Consider the following 22,190-nt stretch of genomic DNA (forward strand, 5'->3'; position numbering starts at 1 on the left):
AAGCGATGGGCACAGCGCCTGTTGGGTGGCGGCTGCTCTCGGGGACTGTCACCCACGCGGTGCTGCTCCAAAGCATCGCCCAGCCTGATGAGGTGGACCAAGAGCTGCTTGTTGCCAAACCTGTTCAACTCAACGGATGTAAAGATAAGGAAATCGGGTCGCTGCTGAGGTACAGAGCGGGGAGACAAAGCGCTGCGGACTCTACCCTGCGGTTGGGCACCTGGAGCAGCTCCCAGCTCCGCAGGGAAGAGCCGCTGGTTCCTCGCAGGGACTGCTCTGCCCTCACCACGCTGGAACACTCAGCTGTATCTTGAGACAGGACCGAGCCCTGCTCCTCTGAGGCTAAGGAACACTGCTGCCGAGGGAACTCCCACGTGAGATTCTGTCTCCTGTGTGAAAGTATCAGCAGGGTGATAGCAAACATATTTCCCCTCCAAAAAACCCCCAGTGTTTACTATACCCCCAAACTATTATTGGTTCAATATCACAGCACAGTGGCAAAGAGGTGCTCTAGGAAAACCTTTTCCACTCCAAAGCCGTGTTGTGCCGAGGGAGCTGTGCCACAGGGCAGCACCTCCCACCCCTTCCAGGCAGGGAGTAGGACGGGGTGACAACAGCCACAACTGCTCGGTACCTGCTGTGCTCCAGGGAAACTCTCTTCTGGTGTTTTGGAGCACAAATTAAAGCAGCAGCTCCCCAGGAATACGGGCTGTCACCACCTGCACCTGTTCCTGCTACGCAGCCTCCGTCCACACACGGTCCCAGTGCCACACATCTCCTTAAGCAATCTGCACATCTTAAAAATAAAATCCTTTATTGATAATATGAATGTTTACCATGTTTAATGCCATCAGCTATAAAAAAATGATTAAAGACTTCAGCTTGGTATGTTTGGCTTTACAAATTTACAAGTGTTAATGAGTTAATACTAGCATATACGCTTTGCACTTCATGATACTCCATCAGCCAGTGACAAACTGCAACAACGGCTGCTCAGAAGAGATGAGAGAAGAAATATTGAGTTGCTTCAACACCGAATCTACACCAACAGTTAAATACTAACTCTAAATGTCTTACGGAATAAGTCGATCCATTGCAATACATTGTGCTTAGTTTCTCCCAGAAGACAGGCTACGAGCTAAAATACATTCTTCTGCGTGCCCCCTCCCGTATTATATTTTAGAAGAACCAGTACTCAGTGCATTTCCTAACAGACTTCATCATAGCACGTCTCTTCCTATACAGCTATCGAGAGGGAATGGGGACAATACCAGTTAGATTAATGTAAAAGCAAAGAAACGCGTTAAAGCAGCGTATACAAAAGCCTCACGTTTGAATCTGGGCCAAAATCCATCTGCCCATAAGCTGTAAAATTGCTCTCATCAAGAGGAAAAAGTCTGCTGTGGATACTTACAAGTTAAAAAAGTAATAAATGTGCTTCCAACAGAGCTGCTGCGCGTTTATCTCGGCTGTCTCTGCCTTCCTGCTGTGAGGACACAGCCTGTTCGGCTGCATTAGGACAGCAGCACGTGATCCCATGACTCCCACGCTACCAAAGGTCTGTAAACCTCTCATTGTGGTCCGAATCCCGATCACGGCTGCGCGGGAGGGAAGAGCAAGGTCACTGCAGACTTCATAGCAGCACACAAGCTCCGATGGCCTCAAAGGAGACTCGGAGCGAACAGGAACCTGGAAGGGCAGGCACAGCAGCGCATCCTCCCCGCTGCCGCAGGGATCTTCCCTGCAGGAAAGGTGGATGGATGTCGTCTAATAAAATATTGAAAAGTGACAAAGGAGAAAGTGTCTCCGGCAGTGGGAAGCTGTGCTCGGCACGAACGTGACTGCAGCAGAAGGGAAACACTCAGCAAGTCCGGTTCCTAAGTGTAGGATGGGTTCAGACACCACACATGGACTCGGGGTTACACCCTCAGCCTCTGCCACTGATCCGGGTTGTACTCCTCACCGCAGTGACTTGCAAACCAGCCGTGCTGAGCTCCTGAACCAAAGGCAGCGTGGCTGCAGCGGGGACCACACTCCCAGCAGCAAACGCTTCTGCACAGCAATCGGCTGCTTCTCCCCTTCTAGGCCCACGTAACTTTCCACACACCTGATCTGCCTCAAACTTCAGCGATTCCCCACTAAGTACTTTTTTTAATCACAATGATTTTCTCATATTAGGCTGAACAAGAATGGATGTACGTGTGTGGAGCTACTTACACACCTCTACATATTCCATCACACAGGACAGCAATGATTTGGTTCCGTATTTGTGGCCAAGGAAAGCCAGCAAGATCCCATAGCTGAACAGGGAGTCAAATCCAGGTCAACCAGACACAACTGATACAGATGAGGAACAAAATTATTGCTATTGTTTATAGAAGATCCCACTTTACTGTTGCTAAAAACCTGTATTGTGTGGACTGGTGATATTTTTTCAAGTAACAGCGAGATCTTTGTCGAGTGACAGCAAGATCCATTTCTCAGAAGTTCTACACACCACAGTAGAATGCTTGAAGAGCTTGAAAATTCATGGTGACGCATCAGAAACCAGTGCTCAGCCACTCAAAGCACACAGGCATCTCTGCAAGACAGCAGAGAGAACTGTGTGGACAGTGAATATTGAGAGAAGAGTAACCGGGGTTGTATTATAGCTAAACGGTACCCCAAGAAACAGACGTGTGCTTCCTCAAAGAGCTGGGAGCTACATCCCGCAGGACAGAGCGTGGCTGGTTGTGTCAGGCTGGTGGCCACCTTCCAGAATTCCTAGTGCATTTGGTAACGTATTTTAGCAAATGGAGAAGAACTAAAAAGAAAACCAGTGTTGGTTTTGACATTCAGGACTCACAGAAGACTCTGTTTCTGCAGCCAGATAGTTCCCCTCCTCTCCTTTTCCAGGGAATCACATTCATACCGCAGGCTTAGTTCAGGCACTTTATAGAAAAGGTTCATCTGGAGTAAAAAGTCTGCAAAAGATACTTCTGCATAATTTAAAAGTAGCGTTTCAGTCACATTAGAGTTCGATACTCAGGTCCCACCAGGTCACTATGGGTCTTGTTACATCTAATGATCTGACCGTTACAATGAGACATTCGAGGCTACTGAGAGCTGTAGTTAAGGGTTCTTCATAAACAAAAATATCTTCCTACCTATTAAAAAAGGAAAAAATATACTAAATGCTTTATACAGACAGAATCTGCTACTATGGAAATAAATAACATGGAGTGGAAAAACAGTGTCTTAGCTGCAGATGCTAAGCCGTGGAATGTCCTGTTGTCTGGAGATTAGCTGCTTGTCGGCAGGAGGATCTCCAGGTCTTTGCCATTCGACACCACGGTGGTGTTGGAGCAGCTACTTGACACGTCCAGGGGAGCACCCAGGGAGGATGCCTGGGAAGGAGGTTTGGTTAGCGGAGTAGGAGCAGCCGGGGACTGAGCGAGGCCGGGTTTCTTTGGAGGAATGGGTGGAGGGTTCCCTCTTTCTGCTCTAGGAATGGTTGGTGACTTAATGCCAGGAGACAATGGGCTCAGTGGACTGGAGACCTTGCCAGAGCTTGGAGAGTGGCCAGATTCGCTTTTGGGGCTGACGGCATTTGCCAGATTTCGATAGTCCGTGCCAAAAGGCGAGCTGTTAGGGGAGACGGGTTTAATGGGTCCTTGCTGGCTGGTAAATCTGGAAAGGACCTGAGTGACCGTATTGCGGGCCAGTTGCTTGGCAGCAGAGTTGTCTGCTAGGGTAGGAGACAAATCCCGCGAGGGTGGGCTCTGTAGCCCACTCGATTGGTGCTCCTGTTCAGCTTGAGACTGGAACTTGTGGCGGGCGGCATGGAAACGCTGATTGATCCCCACCTGGTAGGATGACTGGTAACCAGGGCTGCTCGCTGAAGCTCCCACTAAGCGTTTGGTCAGCACCGGCGAGGAGCAGGGAGAAGGCGTTAGGGAGGAGGCAGCCGTGCTGCTGGGAGACAGGGACACCCCGCCTGAAGGGAGCTGGGACATTAGATGCACTGGTGACTCTGTTCTTACAGGAGAACTTCCATTCTCCACTGCGTTTTCGGGGGCTGCACTGGCAGATTTCTCCTTGTGAGTGTGGGTCTCTGCTGCGCTGGTCTGCGGGAGCTCACCACCCGTCTGCACATCTGTATCGCAGTGACCATTGGATTTTGCATAGGAGTGAGTAGGTGTCGTAGGGCTGGGATGCACGGCAGCCACAGCTTTGCTTGTGCTGGTGGGATTCACCCGGTCTGCCTGCGGACACTCGGTCTGGCAAGACACAGACTTCACCGTGGCACTGTCGGTTACAACAGCTCTGGACACCACCACGGTGCTTGGCTGCGCAGGCTCAGCAGGATTGTGCTCCTGGCAAGAAGCCTCCAGCTCTTTCAGGGCTTTCCTTAGACCTTCCACCTCTTCTTTCAGTGCTTTTGTACGGTTTTCTTCTCTGTTCAGCTTGGCTTTCAGCTGTTCTCTTTCAATGTCAAACTCTGAGAGCTGCTTTTCTACTTGTGCTTCCATCTGTAAACCCCGCTTCCTCTTGGCTGCCAGCTCCTCTTCCAGTTTGCTCACCTTACTCTTCTCTTTTTCCAGCTTCAAGCTCAATTCTGCTGTCTTCTGTCCCTCTTCAGCTGCTTTGGCAGTGGCTTTCTTGCACTCCACTACAAGCATGGAAGAGAGTTGCTTGTATCGTGCCCTCTCCTCCTCCAGCTGGCTGGACAGCTTCTTCTGTTCTTTCTCAAACTTCTTCACTTGCGATTTTTCAAACTCCAACTGGAAGGTAAGAACAAAAAAAATACCATAAGGTAACCACAAAAGTTAATGAAATTAAATGAAGTATAATAACACCCAAAAATGAATGGCGTTACTCTGTATCTTGATGAAATTCGCTGGTAAAAGATTCTTGCCCCAGGTATCTGCAAGAGTCTTGTTTGACTCACGTATGAAAGTCAATTGACCTTGAGATACCCACCCAGTCTGCCGCGCCCTGACTGAACAGGCGACCTGGAGCGAAGCTTCCTCCCACCTCACTCACTGCTTTGTCACTTTGCCTTTTAAAGGCCTGTAGACTTAAAAATGCCTATGTGTGATCTATGTTTAATAAAGTCTAGAGCACTTGAATAACAGAAAACAGTAGCTTAAATATTTATTATCATCTCTGAATAACACCCCCAGGAGATCGTTCATGACTTGTTCTGAATTTTGAGTACTAGAGAGCTCTGCTATTGGCAAGTGCAGCCTTGTTCCTGAGAACCTCTCTGACTGCAGGCTCAAGTAAGGTTTCAAAACATCTGATTGCTTATTAACAGCTTTTAGCACTGCTCAGCTACCAAAACACGCCCCAAAGTTAAGGCTGACATTCATACTGAAACAGTAGAGGCTTTACAGGGGAGGGAGGTTCCTATTACTGGTTCAACAACAAAGGTGCGATTGGGCATTGCGACTGAGTTCACCGCCTGGGAGCCCCGGGTTTCTGTGGGCTGGGTAATCGCAGCTATCGAGTGTACCTGCTGGGTGAGCCGCTCCCGCTCCTTCTCCAGCATGTAGGTGACATCATCGCCCTCCGCCGTGTCCTGGGCGTGCCGCTGCCTCTCCTCCTCCAGGTCCAGGATCACCTGCCAAACAACTCCCATCACCTGGGTGCCCAGCACCCTTACGAGCTTGTGTAACTCAGGGACCGATCAGTGCTGTCACACACAATCCAAAGGCAAATGACATGGGAGAGCAACGCCTGCAGCTTCAAAGGTCAAAATTCAACTACAAAACTCATAAAAGCAGCTTTTGGACAAGTTACAGCGCTATGCTACTATTTGGTATACGAGGTCTGACACAATAAACCTGTGACTGTCCCCACAGCTCTGGAACCCAGAGCGATGTTACAGACCATGTGCCGAGCTGTGACAGCGAGACATGGCTCAGCGCGACTGCTGCACTCGCTGTGAGTGGACACGGGTTCAAATAGAGGCATTTCCTCACTCATAGCTGATCGTAGCTGATTTTCTTAAATAGAGTTACAAGAACAGTCTTGCGGGTTTTGTGTCAGACCAAATGGTTGAGTCAGTTTGTGAAAGAGTGAAAACCTCACACTGACTGTGTTTTTATTTTCTTACTAAAGAGCTAAACTGCGTGCTTTGCCCCGGACTCAGGATGACTTTGGGAAGTTCATGCTGTCTGCATGCGGTTGGATGCTGCCCTGATCTGATTTCCCTGGTAGAACCACTAATGTGAAACACAGCAGGATTGGAGGCACCACCCCTGGGACCAGGCACCCAGGAGACGTGGGGCACTGGCAGTTCCAGGATGATCCTCGCTGCAGTTCCCACAGGGATTTGCACACAGGCTTCTCCCCCAGTTCCTTACCAGGGATATGAGGGCTGCAGTGCGAAGTTTATTTAAAGAACATTAATTTGTTCGTCCACTTCAGAACAAGATGAGCTCTTGAAGTGAAACTGCTTGCCATAAGGACCTGGTTAAGGAGCTCCTTCAGCTTTAACTCTGAATTACATGAATAACTGGAATTCTATTAACTCAACAAAAAAAGCCAGCATGCAAACTTCCCAAGAGACTCTGCTGTATCCCACCACCAAAACGCTAGGCTCCCCCAACACACCCTCACCACAAACCTAGCAGCTCCTCAGTCTTTCTGATATTTAAGAATAGAATCATTAAGGTTGAAAAAGACCTCCAAGCTCTTCCAGTCCAACCATCAGCCCAACCCCACTGTGCTTGCTAAGCCATGTCCCAAAATGCCACACCTGCAAGTATGCTTAAGTATCTTTAAATACACAAGGAACCCTTTTACAGGAGACAGGAAGGACAGAAGGGGAAGAGGGAAAAGATCTCATTGTAATATAGCATTATTTAGCTGGATACTTGGCTGAGAAGTGACACACAGAGCCTTGCTGTGACTTTCAGGAGAAACCAGAGGTGATGATACTTCCAGGTGCCCATCCTAAACACCGTGCCCATGATGCAGACCTCAAGCTGGACAGTTGTTTAGGGCACAGTAAGCAGAAATGCTTCAGATTATTCCCAGCTCTGAATAAGCTCGTTCCTTTTTTTGTGTGTCCCAACAAACCACCCCACATATATTTCAAGTTTTGGCGTTAAAATGAACAAGCTTACCAGCTGTATTGTATTGAGTAAGAAGTTTAAACAAAGGTGCAAGGTCCTTTCAGTCACCAAAACTCAAGTAATTGAAGTGTTTTTGCTGAAGTTAACGTATTATCAAAACACAATTATTAACTTCAGCACATCTTATATGCAGCCAAACCTACCTTTCTGTGCCTGCTTTCCGCAGCAGCCAGTTGGGATAACATCCTTTCCTGCATGTTCTTGCAATGTTTCATCACCACTTTCAAAATAGATAAGGGATTGGAGCATACTGGCTGCTTTTCACCATGATTTCCCTCTTTCAGGGCCTCAAAATCTCGCTGCAAAGCCATTAAAGGATCACTGATGTTGTACTTCCCATAGCGCTCTTCAATGAACGTGTCTCTGTGCTGGGCCTGTAATACAGAAATAAGTTTGCTTATACTTAAAATAGAAAACTACCTAAAGAAGAAAGCGATTTTAGTTAATATTTCTCCTCCCCAGCTTTCCATTTAAAGATAAAGAGAAGTATGATTCACATCCTGTTATCTGCTGTAAGAAGAGAAGTATTCAGACAGGAAAAAAACTCGAGTCTGTCAGGTTAAAGACCCTCAGTTAGCAGAGAAGAGACAGCAATTCCCAGGACAAACTGGCTGAGGGATCTGCCTGCTGACGAGCAGCATGGTCTGTGCCACCCATGGGACCTCCAGAGCCCAGTAGGACCTCGCCACTTCGGAGCACGCCAGTAACAAGGGGCAAACACCAGGATTTTCATATCCTAGGTGCACATCCTCTGTTGGCAGGTTCCGAGCAAGTAAGTTAATACTATGAAAAGTTAAGTGTGTGGTGAGGACAATAATCCTTCGCTCATTAAAAGGGATTTCAAACTGTCAACATTGAATGCTTCAGCTAGGCTGGAAGGTAATAAAAATGCTCATTAATATATTTTAAACAGACAAAAGTTGATGGTTTTCCATGAATAATGACAAAATCTAGATGGATCAACCCAGCTCTCGCTGGCCGCATCCGCACAGTGCAGCCGGACGTCGCCCTGCTCCACAGCTGCTCCTGCTCTCCAGGTAAGGTACTCGAGACTTGAAAAACATTGCAGAAAACCACATTTCCACACAGCTGGAACAGAAGCAAACGCGTCCCGTCCACAGGCATTGTGTGGGGTATGTAAACCATGTGCTTGATGAATTTCTCACTGTTGAACAATGTGTTTTAACCAAGCGGCCCCAAACAAGCCGGAGCCAAAGGGCAGTCTGGCTTGAAAACACAGCACCTCCACGCTATATTCAGCCTCGCAACATTCTCATTCCGCCACTCCCTCCTGTGTCCACGACTGACATTCCATAACTGTGTGAAAGGAAAGAAGGTAAATATCAATTCTTGCTCAATGAAAGATTTAATCACTTACTGCTGTATCACTGGAAGAGCAGTTGTGTGTTTTCCTTGACTATGTCACCATCAAAGAATTCCATCTTGAGCAATTAAAGAGTTTTATTCTTGCAGTAGCCTATAAATCCGTAAATTGTTAATAAAATCCTTAAAGATCTCTTCCAGACTAAACAAAGCTGAGTTTCTCGAGAAGCAGGACAGGAATGATTCTGTTTCTTCTGGTGTAAGAACTGAGGCAACAGACACAGTCTAGGCTTTATTTACAGCATTTCGAATCGGGCACTCCAGCTGGAAATCTGTTTGTTAGGATACCGACAGCCTTATCCTACCAAACGACTACCACAAAGTTCTAAAACCCAAACCAAACATCATAAACACACAGATATTAAAACATTATCTACTTGTTTACCAGCACAATAAGAAACCATATGAAACAGACATCCATTTATCAAAGAACCTAAGAGGGAAACCTGACCTAGAACAGGAAGAGTCCTCAGAGCAGATTTATCTTGGCTCCGAGACATTTAATGATTGATTTCACCTCAAATGGTGATGGGCAAATGCTCTGCGCTCGCGCAAACTGGCAGGGCCACACCTCGTGTGCATCGCTGAGCGCAGTCCAGTGCGCAGAAAGGCTGATGTGCCCTGCTGAGAAAGAACCTCTGCCCCATCCGAGGCTTCAGTTTGATTCTTCCTAGTTCACTGCAGTCACAGTGACCGACCCTTACATCGCTCACAGCGCGCTGTCGCCCTCACAGCAGCTTACCCTAAAGCCTATTTATGTGGCAAACACTGCAGGACCAACAGGGATGATACAGGGATGAGGGAGGGGATGATACCAGCTGCACTTTTCCTGACGGAGAACACACGTGACACGGTTTTAAGCTGAAAGAGGGGAGAACTGAAATGAGATCTCAGGCAGATCCCAGTAAACTGCACAGAATATGCAGGTGCTTCCCCTCAGTGCACAGGAGCGACAGTGAAGCCCCAAGACTGGTAACAGGGGTATTAGAAACAGGAAAGCAAACTGCTGTGCCTGGATTGGACAGGTCAGAGGACCAGCAGGTAGACATCAACACTCTGCTCAACCAGCCGATGGGCCTGGCTGGCCCTACCTGTGTTCTAAGATCCAAACACGGGATTAGCACGAAAAACATTAATTAAAGTCAGCCTCAGCTCTCAAAGGTTGAAGGCATCCATTGCCTTGATGAGAGGCATTACCCTCCCCCAAACAAAGAACTTCTTATCCCACACCTTCTCCAGCTGTATTTTAACCCTTGTAGTGAACACACACAGAGGAACAGCTCACACTGCAAACACCCCTCCCTCCCTCTTTATCAAGAGTATCCATCAGGAACAGTGGAAACAGCTCAAGTTATTGTTCTAACTTTACATACAGAAAAGAAGAGGAAGGAAAAGATCAACCCTGGAAATGGGAGGGCAGCCCTGGATAATGAGCCACTCCTCATTCAATGAATCACAGGAAAAACTACAGGCGCCTTTCTTTTTTGTAGGATAGGGAATCTTCAGTAACTCTGATGAACTCATAAAAGCAACTCAACCAAACCTCACCATAAGCTGTAGGGAATTTCTAAGTGACTCAAACACTAGAAAGTCCATAAATACAGCCCGGGATATTCATCCAGCTGGCTTGACAACTCTGACACAAGAGTTGCTCTTTCCTTAAATCCACCCACCCAGTGTGAGTCGCTTCACGGCTTAAAGAATTGGGATTAGGTCACAACCAGCACCTCTGAGCTCTGATTTTTGCAGCACTGAAGGTGGATTAAAAACCAGCTTTTCCCTCTGCTCCTCTGCACTGGGCTCTGACCTCTCTGAATTCAGCCGGGCGGTTCAGTTCCTGTCTGGAACAGGACAAGTTCTTCCTCGCTGCTTTGGCAGTTCAGTGTTTTCCTGCACTAGCACAATAAACACAAACTATCACAACCCTAATGACTGTCTCAAGCCCAGCAGCCAGCAGAGCGCAAACAATTAAGTCATCTATATGACAACTACTAAACAGGTCACCCTATGCCAACCACAGCCAGTTTATAACAAACAAATCGGTGCCTTGGCAATCGGGCCACCACACACTTGGAAAAGCAAATATGGATTTTCAAGCTGCTGCCCCTGATGCCTCCGTGACAGCCGTCCTACTGAGTCTCCAAAATAACTGGGACAGCTCCAAGGGTTTTGATTTTGTCCTGTCTGAACTGGAATTTGGTCTTAAAAACCAGGTTTTGTTCAACTTCTAAACCAGAAGCAGTCTGCTGATGGAGAAGAAACAGTCTATTAATGAATCCAAAGTGAAGAAGTCAACTTAGATCCCAGTATCAGCCTATTAAAACACATAAATCCATAGAAAATCAAGCTTCAATAATAAGGAAATAAGGTTACAAAAAGCATTGTTAACTCAGGAATGGAAAATCTAATCCAGAAAGCCAGAGATGAGATACATACTGGCATTGGCACCAGCTGTACTCTGGAAGAATCATGGAATCACTAGGTTGGAAAAGACCTCAGATCATCGAGTCCAACCATTCCTATCTGCCACTAAACCATGTCCCTGAGCAGACTCATTCCCCTGCAGTTAGACTATCCCGAAGGCAGTAACTCCACCTGCATCATCTTGAATACACAGATTTATGAATTTCCTATCAAACATTCAACACTCCAAAGCATTTAAATGGACTATTTGTGGTGATTATGGAGACTATCAAACTGCCCTTCCCCAAGAGGAAAAAGACAACATTTAAGCTTGGGCTGCTCTTCAAAAAAGGAAGCAGCTACGCATGTCAACTGCTCAGAAAACCAATCCTCCTGATGATCGCAAGGATCAGGCACAGGCAGCAAGGGTCCCACGCCAAACCGGCCACGTTCGGCTCACGCTCGGGTCACTGACCACTGCCAGGTGTTTGGAGAGGGATAATTCTGGTTTTATGGACCAGGAGCAATACCTGACACAACTGGAGAGGCCTCCTGCGCAGGAAAGGCTTCACTTTGTTAGGGAAAAGCTCCTGTTTCCTCTTGGGATTTTGAGTCTGTTTGATGAATGTTTCCATCATTTCTTTGGGGAGTTATTTTTTAGTAAAAGCTTTCCTTTTACTGAAATCTTGTTTACAACACTGCTTTTTCTCTCTGCCTTCAATAGTCCCCACAACTTGTTTTACCAGAACATCAAACAGGGAATTTCCCAGGCTTGTTTCAAGCGTGTTTCTGGACACAAAGCAGAGCATTGCTCCCGTCTGTAATTGAGCCTTCAAGTCCCAGCCCTCGGCAGGACGCTCGCTGTTCATTAACTGCAGCTACTGCCTGTGCCGCTCTTGGGCAAGAATTTCCAGAGAAGCTCCTCCTTCGTGCAGTCTTTAAATAGCTTCTGACTGCCTCGAACTTCCTCCTGAGCTCCTCTCCCCAGAGAGATCTTGGGAATAAAGAGAAGCTGAGGTCACAGCCATCGCTGCCGGAGCGAGGGGAAACGGGGGTGGGACCACTTGCTTTGCACAAAAATAAATGTCAGAAGGCTGGAGAGGGATCCCGAGCCCTGAGCTCCAGAGAAGCACCGAGCAGAGCGCCATGCGGGGGAAATTGCATCGCTCAGACACTGGATCTGTCTTAGTTGCCATCATTATATCAAGTGAACAGACCAGACAAACGAGCGCCGCCCAGATTTGCCCACACAGGACCTGGTATCAGCTCTGAAACACAGAAGAGATTTGCTTTGGAAACGCCAAGCGGCACAAACCAGGAACGTGTCTCCCTGGGCACCTCGGGTCGTAGTGCAGACGGGATAAACCCCAGGGGGGCTTTTCCACGCCCTGGTCCCAGCACCCCTTGGACGACGGCCCCGTGCTCACGGTCGGCACTTTGGCCACGGCTGAAGCTGGGCGCGCGGCAACACCCGGGCAGCCGAAACCGAGAGCTGGAGCCGATCCAGCGGGGAAGCCGTGCCCACACCTCGCCCCTCCTTCAGCGAGAAGGTGCAGAGAACCAGTCTGGCAAAAGATCCTGGCAAACTGTGCCGCTTCGAGCAAGAAACAAACATGAAATTCCCCAAACTTGCTGGAAAAGCCGTAAGAAAAGCCGGCATTCCAGCAGGCCAGTGCCCATGGGAACGCTGCTGGATCTAAGCCGCTTTATAAGCGATGCAAAAGCCCGTTTTGCCCCATCTGTGAAGGATTTACTGCATCTGCAGTAGGGTTTTGTATTACAGAGCTTTCTTCTATTTAAACAAGACTTTTTGTTCTTGAAAGTGCACTGTAACCTTAATTTCTAAATCCACTGACAAACAAACACTTAACTTTGCCGTGTATTAATGCTGCTTCAGAGAGTGAATCACTGAACTCAGAAGCAGAGCAATGTCATTAACACCAAACAGATAGTTTCTATTCCAGAGTAAATTGCCTAAGGCCTTATTAACATAAAAGAATAAGCCAGGAAGCTGTTTCCTCTTGTCTATAAGTAAACAAAACTTCATTCCTAATGTATGGAAAACCCTCATTTAAAGAGCAGGGGGCAGGGAACAAAGTGCTCTCACCCAGCAATGGAGACCTATTTCAATCCTGAATTGTTTCCACTCACAACGTGCTATTTTGGAAGCCCAACCTGTGCTTCACGCAGGCAATAAGGAAAGAGGCTCCAGCCCTCAGTCTTACGCAATTCTGTTTCTTTGGATTAGTTAAACGAGATTGGAACTACAGGAAAAGGAGCACAATAAGAAGTGAGATTGAAGGTCTGTTCCGAGATTTATGGAGTGGACAGGAAGCTGCTTTTGGGCAAGGAAAAAAAAGCTTGTTTTCAAATGGGTTTTAAAATCAAGGAAGCAAACTGCAGCACTGGAAAGGATATTTTGAATATAGTAGATTTGTTCACTTCATCCTTTATGCTGGGATCTTGTGATGGAATTGAAGTAACACTGCAATTTGAAATGAATGTGGGAGGTGAAGTCCCACTGCAATCGCCCGGGGAGAGGATGGTCCCTGCCGCAGCCACCCAGCACTCCCACAAAAACAACACACAGGGAAAGAGCAAACCACAGAAAACAAACAGCAAAGGGGAGAAGTCAGCAGGGGCAAGCTGTGATACGGCATCGATGAGAGCTGACCTAACAACTGCTCTTTATAAGATGAGTATTAGACGTGGTGTTGAAGTCATTCTCCTGCCCTGTGGAAAAGCTCTATATTCCAAACAAAAGGACATGGAAGGTGAGGAGTTTTCTGCTCAGAGTCCACGTCCACTAGCAGATGAACAGTAAAGAAGATGCAACACAACAAGGCATCCCTCGCAGAAGGAGGGAACACAGCACTGACCTGCGATTAGCTCGGTGTTTTATACCACATCATTATCAAGCACAGGTTACAATTTCATTTCATTTGTTCCCAGTTATGAGCACTTGACAAATTATGCCAAAGGGTATTTTAACCGTATAAAACTCTGCATGCAAGAGGGAACTGCAGGTTAAATTTCAACAGAGGAGATAATTGCATTATGCTATTGGAAAGTACACATTAAAAAGCCCTCGGAACAGAGCTGCCACATTCCTTCCCCTCGGTCCCTTTGTGCTCCATTACACACATTTCCCACTGCGATATTAAAGCGATGCTTGCTTTGGTAACGCATCCCGACCACACAGAACTGGATACTGATCCCAGGACACAGGAACAATCTGCAGCCTGTTCCAAGAGCGAAGCCGAGCCTTCCACCCGATGGACAGCTTTGAGAGGGCAACAATACCCCTCCAAAACAAAACGAGTGTCTAAACATAAAACCAATCAACAATAAACACAGAAGCATCCCAACTGTTTCGGGGGAGGATCTCCCTCCCCAAACGTGTCTGTATTTGGAATCAAGCTACAGAAGCTGCTGCTGGAAAACCAAGTCCCCACAGTATAATGTTTAAACATTATGAGCAGTGACAGGTCAGCTTGAGAAAGCCTTCAATATCCAACCCTGTCACAACTCATTTCTCCAAAAATACACCCTTTCCATCATTCTTACCACTATTTTTTGCCGCCTTACCCAGGCCGAGTGTCAGCTAAGCATCCCTCAAGAGGCAGCAGCATTACACAAGGACGATGCCTCTTTAAAGCATTCTCTAGGTTCGACAACAATGCAGGGAACTGGCCACAGCTCACACTACCCAGCGAGGGAAGCAGGAGAGCTAACGCTGTACACACTAACACCATTCTGGCCCTAGTTTTCTTTCCCTGGAAGGAGAGGTCCTGCTTGCTCTGCCACCACCTCTGCCTATGCCCAGCATGAGCGCACAGACCGTGGCCCTCGCTGTGCTGATGTGGGTTGAAGCTGACTTTTTGGATGGGCTGGTTTTAGCTGGTATCTGCTTCACGGGAAGGCTGCACTAGTGCTTGTGCCAGAGAAGGGCAAGTGGAAGCAGCAGAGCGTAGTTCCACTGCTCGGCACAGCGCCAGCTTCCACTGGCTCAGCACAACACACAGTCACAATGCTTCTCTCCTAGCGGGAAGCTATTCCCACTGACAGAGTCATCTGTGATCCCTCCTGGCAAGAATGGTTCCTGCTTGAAGAAGCCCTCCTTACTAAAGGAGAACACACCAACAAAGGCACCTGACAGGCCTTCACAGTTCTCACAACAGCAGAAACCCTTGGCTCTTTATCAGAAAGGATGAAAGCACACGCGTAACGCTGCACTTAACACTGAAATGCTCCTTGCAGCCAGCTTTCAATAATGAATTCCAAGAGGCAGAACGATACACAGCATTTGTGATTTAATATCACTGATATTCAGAGGTGAATCTGAACCAGCAATGAATCTTTGTCTCTGAACTTGGGCTTGGCTGCAAGCACTCAGCAGAGGCTACAGCAGCGCTGTTGTCACTGCTGTCTCTCATCACAGTGCTTAGGACGTACCTTCAAGGCTTCGATGACGAGATCTCTCGCTTCTAATTCTCCCTCTAGAATGCTGAACAGCGTCAGGAGTTCTGGTTTGCTGAGTTTTTCCAGATTCATCCTGAAAACCTGAAAAATGGAACACAATTTAACAGGTGTTCCTGTGTACATGGAAATCAGCATTCCAGGCTATGACACATCATCCCCATTTAACTTCAGCTCACAGTACTTTGGACTGCAAATCACCCGGGGGGAGAAAGGGGAGAACGCAAAAAGGCAAGATTTTTCTCTTCCATGTCCCAGCCCCATTGTAGAAGATGCATTTTGTCACCTTTTCCCAACGGGTCACAAACATCTGCACACCCAGACATGTAGGCAGAACGCATGGGCTAACACAATAGCATAACATGCACCAAGAAGTCATCAAAGTCAGCAGGAGAGGGAAAAACATGGATATTTCAAAGCCACACTACTGTGAGCTACACATCTGGATCCTACAGCAGCAGGCATCCCTGAAACCAGGCTGAAGCTGAGATGAAAGTGGACCAAACTGGGCCACCTAAACAAATTCAATGGTAAAATTCACATTTCAGAGCTACGAGCCGTTTCCTTGAATGCCATCAAGCATTCCTAATGGAACAGCTCCAAACCACTTTACAAAACAATCAATGCCACGCAAAACACACATTTAATTACCATTCTTTCAAACTGCTTCAATACCACCATCATTTATTAAATACAATTGTACTCCCTGCATAAGAACAGGGATCCATCATCTGAGTGGCACATACGAAAAGCTCTTCTCTCCCTGCACCTTTGCAGATACCCATAACACTCTCTAATAATAACCCAATTTATTACATTATTTCATTAACAACGGCAATCATTTCACAGACTAAATTCTTTATTTCTGATGCAAATAAACCCTATTATGACACAGTTGTGTGCTGTGCACAATCAGATACACTGAGTCCAGGTCACATCCAGCTTTTGTCACTCTTGGTATCAATCAGGAAGCACAAAGAACCTAAAGAACTCTGTGATGATGCTACTCAGAGCTACCAGACCTCTTCCTTGGCAAGGGATAAAGGGTTAACTTCCCCTCTCCCAGAGGAGCCTATCCAGCTCAAACACTCACCTGAACTCCTAATATTTCTGAAGTCACTGCTATGCTACAACTCATTTGCATAACCCTGCCTTGGAGAATTATGCACTAAAGCAAGTTTGGTCTTGTTTGTGCCAAAGCAGTTTTCCAGTGGTTGGGAACAGAAAGTTCTGCTCACAGGGAGGAGCAAGAAGCCTTCAGACAGCACGAGAGACCAGAAGCCTCCTTCGTGCCCCTCTGCTATGCAGGCAGGTTTCTCACTGTGCAGTCACATCCTTGCTTCAGGTGTGAAATTCCATAAAGCGCAGGGAATGAAGATTTACACCTTGTTCATCTCGGAGAAAAAGGGAGAGAGGACCACATTTGCAGCAAATTAATGTTAATGCATAAATAAGGGGCCATACAGGTTGAGACAGAGGGGAGCTGTTCCTAGCCGTTAACATTTACCACACTTGTGCTGGTGCTTAAACCTGAGCAGCACCAGGTCTGGGGTCTGGAACATCTGAACGACTGCTCAGGAGATGCACGGCTTCCTTTCAAAACCATCTTGGTCCTTGCTCAGACTGAATCAGTGCTGATGGCAAACAGCAGCAACTTTTTTCACCACTCATCAAGTTATATTTGTTTTGTGACATTTTAAGCCAGAACTAAAAAGGAGAAGTTTTATTGAGACCTCAGAACAAAGTGTTTCGTCCAACTCCGTCACCCGGGGCAGTAAATTTTGAAGGTGGACTTTCACTGTGCCTGCATCTGTGCTTTTCTCTTAAACAGACGGGAGCCTGCAGCTGCACCTCTCCAGCAGCTACCGAAGGGCACGCCTGTAAGGTGAGGACAGCTACCAACTGTGGCTTCACATTCTAGAGCTGTCAGTCTGGGCAGTGATCATTTCTATCCTGTGTTCTAAACACTTCCATTGTGATTTGTACTTTGTGGTGTTACAGAAATAAGCTGTGCTATTCTAAACGTCCTTCACTGGCTGTAGTCTTTAATCAGCTTAACAGCACCAACAGCCCTGTCCTAAAATACCTGGGTAAAAATCCTTACGGAACAAAAAGCAGGAGCCAGTTTGCAGAGCTATCATTCACACAAAACCAGGTAACATTAAAGACACACAAGTGGCACAGCCTCAGCTTCCCTGTGTGCTATGAAAGACCTTTCCCTGCTCTGTTTGCAAGGTTACCCTGTGCTGCTGAGGCGATCGACTGCGAGCGGAAGCCCAAAGCCCCACTGAACTGCGCCTGCATCTTGCACTGATTTATTGTGAACTTTCCAAGGCACGAGAGCGCGGCTGGCAGATCACTGCCAGGCTGGAGCCGTAAGGATCCCAGGCAATCCATCCTAGAGCCACTCAGTACTAGGGAGCTGGAGAACAGAAAAAAGCTCTATTCCTTTCACGTTATTATTTTACAAGAAGCATCTCTGGGCTGCAGAGCTAATAAGCACATATCAGAGCTCCTCCTACCCGATCTGAATCGGAATCCTTCCTGGTCCTCCGGGGCACAGACTCCTGAGCTGACCTTTCCAAGACTGCTTTCCAGTTACACATCCCTGTGCCTCCTGCTCTTCACTAAAAGATCACGCCAGCCCTGTTCAGTTCCCAGTTCTCCTTGTTGCCAACAGTCCAACTGTGCCAAGCAGATCTGTACTCATCAGCTGCAGAGCCTGACCTGTTATTTCAAAGCCTTTAACCAGAAGACAGAGTTTCACAGCATTAGGAACCCGAAACACCCAGGGCACGTTCCCCCTCTGCATTCAGCGAGATATCCCGACCAGTGCAACCACACGGATCGCAAACCGCAAGGACCACAGCAGTTCAGCTGATGGTGTAAATATTTTCCCTGAGGCGAGGATATACCACCATTTTTGAACGATAAGCAAGAGTTTGGAGCATAAACAAAGATAATAACGCACTGCTTGCCTAAAGGTAAACTTCCTTTCACTATGATCTGGGCTGTGTCTGCAGCAGACCCACGTCTGCCTTTGAGAGAGCAGAAACTCCACTTTTGGAAGTTATTTCCCAGTATTTAACTGAAAATAAATATCAAGTTTAAGTGTGTGTACAACCATGCCAGCTAACAAACCAGGGGCTGTTATCTTTGGCATGTGCCACTTCAGGAACAAGAGCGATAAGCCCCCAGTCCACGGCAGCTCCTCTGCGCGCCGAACCACTCTCCAATGATTATGAAACCATTCCAGGTTACATTTCGGTCGGGCTCACACACGTACAAGCACGAACCAAGTTAACCAACCTCACCCACTGACCCCTGAGAAGGCTTGAGTCACAGCAGCGGGCACCGACCACGGAGCAGCCAGAGCCTGAGGGACTCTGTCAAGTGGAAGCTTCAAGATACGCTGCCAACTCTTCTCCTTCTTTAAAGAGATTATGAAGAACGCAGCTCGTCGTTCCTGTTTTCCTCTGGAGGAGGGTATTTCCTCTCCTTTCATAAGCCAGGGTTACAGCCACGCCAATGCACAAAGCCTCTATGTCTATAGTCCTGAATCAGCTTCATTTTATTTTCCTGTCCCTGAAGAGGAACTGATATTTTCCAGGAGCTGGCATGGGTGTAATCGCATTCACACAAGAACCTGAACAAGCAGTGTGAGAACTCTGGATGGGCAAGTTTTTAAAAACACTGCTGCATGTGCAGCGTGACGCTCCAGTTGTTAAAATAATTACACGATGCTTTTATATCGTAAAAAGCCAACATGCTGTATAATTGTGCACCCACAACGCCAGCCGGCGTTGCATCAGAGCTGGGGGAACGAGGTGATGAGCAGCATCACCTCAGTGTCCCAGAGCCGAAAGCAGGATGCGCACCAACCCCCCAAATCCTCCGCAGTCGCTTCGTTCCTGAACTGCTGCTTGGGGAAGAAGTAAACCCCTAATTTCACGTGAAGTCCTTGAAGAACCATATCACCAAACGACCACGGGGCTGCCCTGGTCCTGCTGGGGCGCAGAGGGTGGAGAGGAGGGTCCAGGACCAGCATCCCACCCACCACCCCCAAGTCCTGCAGAGCCCATTGCGTCCCAGGGGGTGCGAAGGGGGGTCCAGGACCAGCACCCCACCCGCCACCCCTCGTCCTGCAGAACCTGTTTGGTCCCAGAGGGTGTGAGGAGGGGGTCCAGGACCAGCATCCCACCCCCACCCCCCTGGGCCTGCAGAGCCTGTTTGGTCCCAGAGGGTGTGAGGAGGGGGTCCAGGACCAGCATCCCACCCCCACCCCCCTGGGCCTGCAGAGCCCGTGGGGCCCCAGAGGGCGGGAAGGGGGGTCCAGGACCAGCACCCCGCCAGCCCCCCCGGTCCTGGGGATGCAGGAGGAGGGGTCCGGGACCAGCATCCCCCGCCCTGTCACCCCGGTCCCGCAGACCCCGACAGCACCTGAGGGACCAAGAACAGCATCCCCAGCCCTCCAGCCCCGCCGGTACCGGCACCCAGGTCCTGCAGCCCCCTCCGAGCCCCGGGGAGAGGGAGAGGGGGCTCTGGTTACGGGGGAGGGCTCAGCGTACCGGGGACGGTTTGGGTACCGGGGGGGAGGGGGGTGTGGCTGCCGGGGAAAGGGGGTCCGGGTACCGGGAGGAGAAGGGGTCCGGGTATCGGGGAAGGGGGGGTCAGGGTACCGGGAGGAGAGGGCTCCGGGTCCGCCCCCCGCCGCGGGGCCTCGCCGCCGCCGCCCGCCGCCTCCTCGGGTCCCGGAGCCGCCGCCGGTGCCGCCGCCCGCCCGCCGAGCGACAGCGGCGCGGCCAATGGGGGCGGCGGGGGCGGTGCGGGGGGGCGGGGCCTGGGGGCGCGGCGGCCAATGGCAGCGGCGGCCGAGCGCCCGGCGGCCAATGGGAGGCGGGGGAGGTGGCGGGGGGCGGGGCCAGAGGGGGCGGCGGCCAATGGGAGCGCGCGCCCGCGCCGGGGGGCGGGGCCGAGCGCCTGAAAAGCCCTTTTGTTCGCGGCGCGGGGAGAGGGAGGCTGTGATTGGCGCGTCACTTCCGGCGGGCGGGGGGGGGCGGCTCAGCCCCGGCCCTCAGGGCCAGCCCCAGGCTGAGACCACACAGAGCCAGGGAGACCCAACAACCGCAGGTTCAGCCCCACTGTCACCCTCCAGACCCAGGTTCAGCCCCAGGGTTACCCTCCAGACCCAGTTTCAGCCCCACTGTCACCCTCCAGACCCAGTTTCAGCCCCAGGGTCACCCTCCAGCCACAGGTTCAGCCCCAGTATCACCCTCCAGAACCAGTTTAAGCCCCAGTATCACACTCCAGTCCCAGTCTCAGCCTCCCCAGCCCCAATCTCACCCTCCAGTCTCAGATTCAGCCCCAGTTCCAGCCTTCCAAGCCCCAGTCCCAGCCTCCACAGTCCCAATCTCACCCTCCAGTCCCAGATTCCACCCATTTCAGTCCCAGTCTCAGCCCCCCGTCTCACCATTCAGCCCCAGATTCAGCCACCACAGACTCACAGAATCCTTAAGGTTGGAAAAACCCTCAGCTCACCCAGTCCAACATCAGCCCAGCCCCACTGTGCCCAACGAAACACGTCCCCAAGCGTCACAGCCACACAGTTTCTGAACCTCTTCAGGGAGGAAGACCCCACCACTGCCCTGAGCATCCTCTGCAAGGGCTTCACCACTCTTTCAGCAAATAAACTTTTCCTGATATCCAATCTAACCCTACCCTGGTGCAACCTGAGGTCTGTTTCCCCTCATCCCATCACCTGGAAGAAGGGACTAGCAACCATCTCACCACAATCTCCTTTCTGGGAGCTGCACAGACCTATGAGGTCTCCCCTCAGCCTCCTCTTCTCCAGGTTAAACAACCCCAGCTCCCTCAGCCGCTCCCAGAACCTCTGGGCTGCAGACCCTTCACTGGCTCCGTTCCCTTCTCCAGATGCGTTTCAGCCCCTCAATGTCCTTCTAGTACTGAAGGGCCTAAACTGAACCCAGGATCTGAGGTGCAGCCTCACCAGCTCCAAGCCTAGGGGCACAGCTCTGCACCACTCTCAACACCGATGGTTTCCCTCAGGGTGTTCCATCACACCCGTGTTTTATTTGTGAAGGAGCGTAACAACACGCGCTGTTGTGCAGCGTGACTCACCTGGGCAGGCCAGCAGTGTGGGCACGTTACCTGTTTGCCACAACTTTCATCTTTCACAAGGGCTGGGCGATGCTGCCATCACACGCAGGTGCCGTGGAGAGCTCAGCGTGTTTAGGTTCATCTCTAGGAACGAGCCCAGAACACGTTGGAAGCTGTTGCTGGAGGCAGTGTCACCCGTGGGTGCCTGAGCTGGAGTGGGGCTGATGCTGAGTGACTGATGCTGTTGAGGACAGCAGGTTTTTCGCTGTCGGGGCTGCTTACCCAGCAGTCTGCTAAGCCAGCGAGGCGGCTGAAACAAGAACTAACCCCTTCTGTGGGGAACATGGCGTGTTGTTTTGTCTCTGCCCTTCCTATGTGATGTTCTCGGCGTGGCTAATGCAGTAAGTCCAGATGAACCGAAACCAGCTTTTTGTGGCCTTTTCTGCTGCCAGGAACCCGACTGCTGGGAGCGCTGGGTTTGGAGGATGTTGCAGCACAGGGCCAGTGCTGTGACAGGAATTTCTGAACCTAAGGAATTTCTGAATCCACTGCAAAAAACCCCAAACATCACATACATTACATAGCGACAGGTCCAATGCTAAACCTCACCACTAACTGCGGCAGTCTCGTGTCTAGTACGCTCAGAAGACGACAGTTTTGTCTAGACAGGGTTGTCTGAGCACA

The 22,190-nt window shown here is 49.5% G+C and overlaps 1 protein-coding gene across 5 annotated transcripts in view; it reads right to left on the reverse strand.

Annotated features, from left to right (window-relative positions):
- Positions 1 to 795: 795 nt before the first annotated feature.
- Positions 796 to 22,190, reverse strand: part of CTTNBP2NL (CTTNBP2 N-terminal like) — a 71,679-nt gene continuing 50,284 nt past the window's right edge. Inside the window, exons 1-5 of one of the 5 annotated variants that reach the window (XM_069876115.1) lie at positions 21,528 to 21,547; positions 15,366 to 15,473; positions 7,268 to 7,498; positions 5,498 to 5,605; positions 796 to 4,763 (exon numbers count right to left, since the gene is read on the reverse strand). In XM_069876115.1, coding sequence (XP_069732216.1) covers positions 3,282 to 4,763; positions 5,498 to 5,605; positions 7,268 to 7,498; positions 15,366 to 15,464 — 1,920 coding nt within the window. In that variant the 5' untranslated portion in view covers positions 15,465 to 15,473; positions 21,528 to 21,547 and the 3' untranslated portion in view covers positions 796 to 3,281. The other 4 variants (XM_069876111.1, XM_069876114.1, XM_069876113.1 and 1 more) reach the window with 4 other exon arrangements.

The sequence above is a fragment of the Phaenicophaeus curvirostris genome, chromosome 24 (assembly GCF_032191515.1).
Source record: "Phaenicophaeus curvirostris isolate KB17595 chromosome 24, BPBGC_Pcur_1.0, whole genome shotgun sequence".
NCBI classification, from domain to species: domain Eukaryota; kingdom Metazoa; phylum Chordata; class Aves; order Cuculiformes; family Cuculidae; genus Phaenicophaeus; species Phaenicophaeus curvirostris.